The 9,308-nt window shown below is 48.9% G+C and overlaps 1 protein-coding gene across 3 annotated transcripts in view; it reads left to right on the top strand.

The window, feature by feature from the left end:
* Positions 1 to 5,017: 5,017 nt before the first annotated feature.
* CUX2 (cut like homeobox 2) overlaps positions 5,018 to 9,308 on the top strand; it is a 642,716-nt gene continuing 638,425 nt past the window's right edge. For all 3 annotated transcript variants that reach the window (XM_073676344.1, XM_073676345.1, XM_073676343.1), the window contains exon 1: positions 5,018 to 5,474. In XM_073676344.1, coding sequence (XP_073532445.1) covers positions 5,412 to 5,474 — 63 coding nt within the window. In that variant the 5' untranslated portion in view covers positions 5,018 to 5,411. The remainder of the gene's footprint in view (positions 5,475 to 9,308) is intronic.

Genomic DNA, 9,308 nt, shown 5'->3' with positions numbered 1-9,308 from the left:
TGGGGTGCAGAAAGTACACAACACGACAATATCTCTAGGATGTGTACTAACCACTGACCAAATACTATTCTGAGGGCGAGGTGAGGAGTAGGGTTGATGGGAGCATCACTGCATCAAGCATTTGTGCCTAAATTTGCAGGTTCCATAAAATCTTCAACGGTCCTCATTAAACAGCCAGCATGCTGTTGTGTGACGCCGTTGCAGGTGAAGAGGATATGGCTAATGGAAACTGCCTCTGGGACATCATAAGCCATAGTCCTGCATCTGTTGTTTTGTATCCCACCCAATATCAAGCCATTGAGCCCTCCACTTCTGAAACTCCTTATCGTATCTCCACCAAATAGAACAACCATGCACCCTAAAGGCACCAAAGATAGTGTCCATAAAAACAAAAAGCTGAGAGGCCCTGTATTGGAATTTCTGACTCCATACACAGCTTAATACTGCAATGGCATCATCTCTGATTTTCTTTCAATTCCTTTTTAAAAACTGTTTCCCTTTTGCAGTTACTGAATCCACAGACACCAGATATTGATATATTCTAGTTTTGAGGTCTAATCCCTCAGATAGATGAGAGCTGGAGCACTACAAATGTATGTGTTTCTGAAGGGGTCAACATAGAGGCCTCTATATTTGATTATTTTGCTACCAATCCCGGTTACAGCCACTGCCAAGCTGACAGCGTACAAAGCGCTATCACTACTGTCTTCAGATTTACCCCAAGCCAAAAGCACTCAGGTACCCCCAGATGCTGCTGGAGGAGCCCAGATCTCCACAGGCGCTGCTACTGCAGGGGGAGCTAGAGAGGTAGAGGTGCAAGGATTGTTGCAAAAAATATCTAGAACTTGGAAAAACTTGATGCCTCCGTTGACGAAGAGTCTCGGTAGTCATTGACTTTTTGACTTTTTCTGCAACCTGTAAAATGATGGGAAGCATGCTGTTGAAGAGAGGAACAGGAACATCGGCGGGTGGAGATATAATGAAAATTGTATACAGAGGGAAGAGGTGGCTCTTTCTGGTAACACATAATCAGGTCCAAGGTCACCGGTCTTACATAGGGGAAACTAAAGAAGCTGGTAGCACTACAGAGCCTTGTGACGGAGCCTCTAGGTCAATTAGTAGAGACTGGCAGTGGACAATAAGAGGTTAACTGGCTGACTTGAGGAGCTGCAGCAAAGTCCAGGTCTGTATTGAGGGAGGCAGTAAAGGAGCCTGTGTGAACAGAGGCGGGGGAGGGGGCAGGCACACTCCTGGCTGCAGCCATTCCAATAGCAGTGCTAATCTCTTCAGTAGGCTGCCTGATATCAGCCAGCTCTTGCTCCCACCACTCCTGCAGATGTGGCCGACATAAGAGAATGGAGGGGGGGGGGGGATTGAGGACCGGCGCTGTCAATGAGCAGAGTTACATGCGATGCTGAGCAGGAGGAGGAGGCTCTGGTCACGTGCATCAAGGTGCTGGGGGTCGGAGGAGTCCAGTCTAGCTGAAGCATTACACTGCCTGGGTGAAGGGGATGGGTGGAGATGCTTAGGGGTCCTGACAACCCTGAAAAAAAAACATAGCCTGCTGCTAAAGCACATTAACCCCTTAACCACATTAACCCCTTAACCACATTAACTACCTCTCATTAAAACCATTTTCTGCAGTCAAGGGCCCAATGGCTCATCTGAGGGCTAACAAAACTTGTGCTCTATAGGCTGAACTTCAGGCATCACACATGACAGCTGTGTGTACACCCCCTGCACAGTGTGACAGCCGTGTGTACACCCCCTGCACAGTGTGACAGCCGTGTGTACACCCCCTGCACAGTGTGACTGCCGTGTGTACACCCCCTGCACAGTGTGACAGCCGTGTGTACCCCCCCTGCACAGTGTGACAGCCGTGTGTACACCCCCTGCACAGTGTGACAGCCATGTGTACACCCCCTGCACAGTGTGACTGCCGTGTGTACACCCCCTGCACAGTGTGACAGCCGTGTGTACACCCCCTGCACAGTGTGACAGCCGTGTGTACACCCCCTGCACAGTGTGACTGCCGTGTGTACACCCCCTGCACAGTGTGACAGCCGTGTGTACCCCCCCTGCACAGTGTGACAGCCGTGTGTACACCCCCTGCACAGTGTGACAGCCGTGTGTACCCCCCCTGCACAGTGTGACAGCCGTGTGTACACCCCCTGCACAGTGTGACTGCCGTGTGTACACCCCCTGCACAGTGTGACAGCCGTGTGTACACCCCCTGCACAGTGTGACTGCCGTGTGTACACCCCCTGCACAGTGTGACAGCCGTGTGTACACCCCCTGCACAGTGTGACAGCCGTGTGTACACCCCCTGCACAGTGTGACAGCCGTGTGTACACCCCCTGCACAGTGTGATTGCCGTGTGTACCCCCCCTGCACAGTGTGACAGCCGTGTGTACCCCCCCTGCACAGTGTGACTGCCGTGTGTACACCCCCTGCACACTGTGACAGCCGTGTGTACACCCCCTGCACAGTGTGACTGCCGTGTGTACACCCCCTGCACAGTGTTACAGCCGTGTGTACACCCCCTGCACAGTGTGACTGCCGTGTGTACACCCCCTGCACAGTGTGACAGCCGTGTGTACACCCCCTGCACAGTGTGACTGCCGTGTGTACACCCCCTGCACAGTGTGACAGCCGTGTGTACACCCCCTGCACAGTGTGACAGCAGTGTGTACACCCCCTGCACAGTGTGACTGCCGTGTGTACAGCCCCTGCACAGTGTGACAGCCGTGTGTCCACCCCCTGTACAATGTGACTGCCGTGTGTACACCCCCTGCACAGTGTGACTGCCGTGTGTACACCCCCTGCACAGTGTGACTGCCGTGTGTACAGCCCCTGCACAGTATGACTGCCGTGTGTACACCCCCTGCACAGTGTGACTACCGTGTGTACAGCCCCTGCACAGTGTGACTGCCGTGTGTACAGCCCCTGCACAGTGTGACTGCCGTGTGTACACCCCATGCACAGTGTGACTGCCGTGTGTACACCCCCTGCACAGTGTGACTGCCGTGTGTACAGCCCCTGCACAGTGTGACAGCCGTGTGTACACCCCCTGTACAGTGTGACTGCCGTGTGTACACCCGCTGCACAGAGTGACAGCCGTGTGTACACCCCCTGCACAGTGTGACTGCCGTGTGTACAGCCCCTGCACAGTGTGACTGCCGTGTGTACACCCCCTGCACAGTGTGATTGCCGTGTGTACCCCCCTGCACAGTGCGACAGCCGTGTGTACCCCCCTGCACAGTGTGACTGCCGTGTGTACACCCCCTGCACACTGTGACAGCCGTGTGTACACCCCCTGCACAGTGTGACAGCCGTGTGTACAGCCCCTGCACAGTGTGACTGCCTTGTGTACACCCCCTGCACAGTGTGACTGCCGTGTGTACACTCCCTGCACAGTGTGACTGCCGTGTATACACCCCCTGCACAGTGTGACAGCCGTGTGTACACCCCCTGCACAGTGTGACTGCCGTGTGTACCCCCCCTGCACAGTGTGACAGCCGTGTGTACACCCCCTGCACAGTGTGACTGCCGTGTGTACACCCCCTGCACAGTGTTGCAGCCGTGTGTACACCCCCTGCACAGTGTGACAGCCGTGTGTACACCCCCTGCACAGTGTGACAGTCGTGTGTACAGCCCCTGCACAGTGTGACTGCCGTGTGTACACCCCCTGCACAGTGTGACAGCCGTGTGTACAGCCCCTGCACAGTGTGACTGCCGTGTGTACACCCCCTGCACAGTGTTACAGCCGTGTGTACACCCCCTGCACAGTGTGACTGCCGTGTGTACACCCCCTGCACAGTGTGACAGCCGTGTGTACACCCCCTGCACAGTGTGACTGCCGTGTGTACACCCCCTGCACAGTGTGACAGCCGTGTGTACACCCCCTGCACAGTGTGACAGCAGTGTGTACACCCCCTGCACAGTGTGACTGCCGTGTGTACACCCCCTGCACAGTGTGACTGCCGTGTGTACACCCCCTGCACAGTGTGACTGCCGTGTGTACAGCCCCTGCACAGTGTGACAGCCGTGTGTCCACCCCCTGTACAGTGTGACTGCCGTGTGTACACCCCCTGCACAGTGTGACTGCCGTGTGTACACCCCCTGCACAGTGTGACTGCCGTGTGTACAGCCCCTGCACAGTGACTGCCGTGTGTACACCCCCTGCACAGTGTGACTGCCGTGTGTACAGCCCCTGCACAGTGTGACAGCCGTGTGTACACCCCCTGTACAGTGTGACTGCCGTGTGTACACCCCCTGCACAGAGTGACAGCCGTGTGTACACCCAATGCACAGTGTGACTGCCGTGTGTACAGCCCCTGCACAGTGTGACTGCCGTGTGTACACCCCCTGCACAGTGTGACTGCCGTGTGTACACCCCCTGCACAGTGTGACAGCCGTGTTTCCACCCCCTGTACAGAGTGACAGCCGTGTGTACACCCAATGCACAGTGTGACTGCCGTGTGTACAGCCCCTGCACAGTGTGACTGCCGTGTGTACACCCCCTGCACAGTGTGACTGCCGTGTGTACACCCCCTGCACAGTGTGACTGCCGTGTGTACACCCCCTGCACAGTGTGACTGCCGTGTGTACACCCCCTGCACAGTGTGACTGCCGTGTGTACACCCCCTGCACAGTGTGACTGCCGTGTGTACACCCCCTGTACAGAGTGACAGCCGTGTGTACACCCCCTGCACAGTGTGACTGCCGTGTGTACACCCCCTGCACAGTGTGACTGCCGTGTGTACACCCCCTGCACAGTGTGACTGCCGTGTGTACACCCCCTGCACAGTGTGACTGCCGTGTGTACACCCCCTGCACAGTGTGACTGCCGTGTGTACACCCCCTGCACAGTGTGACTGCCGTGTGTACACCTCCTGCACAGTGTGACTGCCGTGTGTACACCCCCTGCACAGTGTGACAGCCGTGTGTACACCCCCTGCACTGTGTGACTGCCGTGTGTACACCCCCTGCACTGTGTGACTGCCCTGCTCACTATATCAGTGTATACGGTCTATACCACCAGCAGACAGCTCTGGAGGGAGGGGATCATTTATTAGCACACAGCATCACAGAACCCACACATGATAATTGAATTGCACGCCACCCCTCCCTCCCTCTCTGGGTTTATCGATCCGCTTGTGACGTCACTATCGATAAGTTTTGCGAAAAAAAAAATCAAGTTCAAGCGGCTCAGTCCCGGGGTGACCCGGAGACCGTGCAGGAGGCTGCAGCTGCACTTTGGGGATTACACAGCATGTCTTCTGCTCACTGGGATTAAGTGAAGAGGGAGAGAGGAGACACTGGTCCAGCCCGAAGACGGAGTGCAGCCTGAGCGAGGTGGCTGAGAAAAGAATCCCCACACAGACAATATTGCTTCAATATCCCTCAAGATGGCCACCAACGTGGGATCAATGTTTCAATATTGGAAGAGGTTTGATCTGCGGCGGCTGCAGGTGGGTGAATAAGGTGCTGGTGTTGGGCGGGTGGGGTGACAGGGCACCCATAAAAAGGGGCCCTGGCTGAAGGAGCAGCACTGAGAGGAAGGGAGGGAAGGAAGTGTTGGATTGATGGTGTATTAGGAATTGATCCTCTCTCTGCCTTTGTTCAGTTCGGTCATTGATCAGCAGTGTGCAGCCATGGAGCCGTGTGTGTCTGGCTGAGCTGTCAAGGCAGAGGGGGGCGGCTGGGAAAGACACGAGTTTCTTGCACCCCCGATGTCCTGTCCGGGGGGCACTTACATACATTCATACGAAGTGTGTGCCCTTGACAGCTGAACTAGTGTCACGGCATCAGTATTACATAGCCAGGCATGCCTTTATTAAGTATCCAGCACCAGTAGAGGGGTCCTCAGGACCCTTGATGTAACTTATTACTGCGTTATATAAGTTCTTTATAAGGATGCTCTGCTGAATGACTCAGTTACCATGAGTGACGCTGTCATTAGAGGGTGTCATATGGGGTCAGCTGTGTAAAGACCACCTGTGAGTGACCTAGAGCTGCCCATAACCTTAATCCAATAGTGGTAATCATTATGTCTGGCATCAGAAATGCCTACTTCACATCCTAAAACGTGTTAGACTATGTATTGGAAATCTTTGGTTTTTACTGTGTAATGCTCATATGAATTCAGGAATCGTGACATGTGAGTCTTGTCGCCACAAGACATATCATATTGAGTATCATGACATCTCTGGCCGGAGTACACTGGTGGGTCATGTCTCCCACCACATGTTATTCGGCTTGGCAGACTTGAACTTAAGTCTTTTCTTTGAGTATCTGCTGCTGTCTTGCTGCATAGGAGCAGGTTTTGATCAAAGTTACATGCTGCTGAATGGTATTATCAGGACTTTTACCAGCGCAGACAGACACCCAGTATTGTGTATGTCTATACAAAGCGCACAGCTCAGATCTTCTTACTTCTTTCAACTTTGTGTGGGCAGATCCTGAGGTTAGGGCATGGACCTGTGCACCTTGTCTCACCACTGTATCCTTTTACTCCTGCTGTTTTCATTTAAGGTGCTGAAAGCTTCTCACTCAAGGGAATATGACTTTGCTATTGCATCGGGCAGCTAGTCCATTCATGTTGAGCCAATACGTGTGGAATGGGAATAACGCTCAAAACAGAAGTGCACCCCACTTTATAAAACGTGCTTTAACTTCATATATCCTAGTTGAGTCACTCTATTGCTGATAATATTGTCTTAAATTACACTGCCACATTGTATTATTGTATCGCTATACATATTACTATAAATTCATTTTCTTTCAATATGGTATAATACATTTATCGTCTCTTGCTCTTTTTAATATTGTTACTAAGTCGGTCACTCTAGTAAATGTAACACAATATAGCAACCCTATGCATTAGAGTATGTGTGTCCTTATAGAGCTATCTATCTATCTATCTATCTATCTATCTATCTATCTATCTATCCATCTATTTATGTATCTATCTACCTAATTTATCTATCTAATTGATCTATCTATGAATCGATCTTTGTATCTATCTATCTATCTATCTATCTATCTATCTAATTTATCTTTCTAGATATCTATGAATCTATCTATCTATCTATCTATCTATCTATCTATCTATCCATCCATCTATTTATGTATCTACCTAATTTATCTATCTAATTTATCTATCTATGAATCGATCTTTGTATCCTATCTATCTATCTATGAATCGATCTTTGTATCTATCTATATGTGTGCACATATACATGTATTTGTGTATATATATATATATATATAATAGACATGTTTATATAAGTACGATGTATATATGAATATTTATCAGTATGTATATGGTTATATTTGTACTTTTATATATATATATTTACATGTGCTTATAAATATTTACCTCTATATATTGTTATCATTTCCCTGTGCTGCAGTTAGATAATAGGATCTGTGAATGCAGGGCATGCTCCTGAAGCTGAGCATATAATATTATACACAGAGATTGTTTCCTTTTGCAGGGGAGTGCATTGTTTTAATTGTCTTCCTACACTGGGATGGGAAATGGTAACTGTATTCCCTGCTAATGTTTGTACATCAGACCTGGGCTTTCTCGGGGCAGCGACTCTTTATTTATGATTGATGTTGTGTAACATAAGGAATGACAAGAGCATGGCAAACAGATATGTGAGAAAGCAGCAGGCGCAGGTTCAGATGTGCTCAGGGCTGGCTGCGATCCTTATATTGTTATTCAGGTCTGGAGGATTTCAGCTTGCCCTGGTATTTGGATTCATTCATCCCTGAATGTCAGTTAACAACATTTTCATTAAGCAACTAATATTCAGTGCTCTAACCTTTAGTCCTCCTGCTTTTAGTGCTGTGATTGGCTGCCTCTGTTTTTTAAGCTTCCTGGAGCTATACATTTCATTAGATTAAAATGACCCCTTCCAGTCGTCTTTGGGTCACCTAATTTTGCGTGCAGCTGTAGCGGTATTGGTCTGTGAAATTACCAATAAGCCTTTTGTTCTAACGTATATAAAGACAGCTGACCTTCTGTGTATATTTGCTTAATGCATATTGTATACAGCCATGCCTAAACCTTAAACATTGGCTGTGCACATATACTGGAGCCCAGAATAATAACCTGCATTGTTTAATCTCAAACTGCTGTCTAGCTGCTCATTTACATGGATATTAAACAAGCTTATCCCTCTAGGAAATCAGAACATACAAACGCTTTAGAGAGGGACATCACACACAAGTTCTTTTTATAGAGCACCCGGCCCCCTATATTCAGCAATAATACATTGAGGCTTTTAAGAAAATGACTTTTTTAATATCCCAGTATAAAACTGCTGAGGCTCATGAGTATAAATGGACAGCATTCTGCTGATGTGCTGCCGTTTTGCTGTTTATTAGAAGAAGATTATTTTTTTTCTTTTGCTAAGCATGAGAAACAACACAAATCACCACTTTAGACTGATGATCTATGCAGGTTCTTGATTTTTTTTTCTAAAGTATCCTTTAGACACCCAGCTAAAGTCTGGCTATTTTTCATCCTGATCAATTTGTTCTGCTTGAAAAGTATCTTGGTGGTAGTGGAGCGTCTACCAAGTGCTTCAGATCACTCCAGCAAAAAAACAAAACAAAAAAAAATAAATTAGAAAGTAACGAAAGACTCCCAAGCCCTACCTAGCCCCATGGCGGGGGTTCAGTGGACAATAAGATATGTCTTACACAAAATTGGAATTTATCTATTTGTGGCAAGCTTTATCTATGCTCAGCTTTACCATAACCATGTTTACCTACTATTCCATCTGCATACTGCTTTTTAATGGTATATACAGCCACATTAAATATTCTTAGAAGGAGAATGTTTATTGACGTAGCGTAATACTTGGGATTTACCTGGGTCCATGGTCAGTAAGAAATCATCATGACCCTATAGTTACAATACTTCTTTATATAGAAAAACAAGCCTTTAGTGCTCCTCAAATGCAGTTTAGTTACATCATTTTTTAGGCCATACAAGTTGGGTAGGACCTATGACCTTAACGCCAGAGGACCCAAATAATTTTCCGTTCACTCCAGTTTGACCCTCATGGACTACAGATGACTATAAACGTTATAAATTTCAAGTCAGATCAAGCCTTGGCCCACATTGGAAGCCACAAGTAGAGCTGACGTGAGCCTAATGAGTGAAGTGCTTTGAAGAGTACTGAAGTCCCTTCATAGTTTTTTTTTTCTTCTAACCCCATTTTTCTGTTTTCGAGCTTGTGCAGTGACCAGGCACTATTTTCTTATGCATCTTTGGCCAGTGCGGTTCT

This window comes from Phyllobates terribilis, unplaced genomic scaffold, assembly GCF_046119375.1.
Source record: "Phyllobates terribilis strain yellow unplaced genomic scaffold, ASM4611937v1 Scaffold_1__5_contigs__length_1240528914, whole genome shotgun sequence".
Classification (NCBI taxonomy): Eukaryota; Metazoa; Chordata; class Amphibia; order Anura; family Dendrobatidae; genus Phyllobates; species Phyllobates terribilis.
The sequence above is the reverse complement of the archived record's forward strand: the minus strand, read 5'-3'. Positions and strand labels throughout refer to the sequence as shown.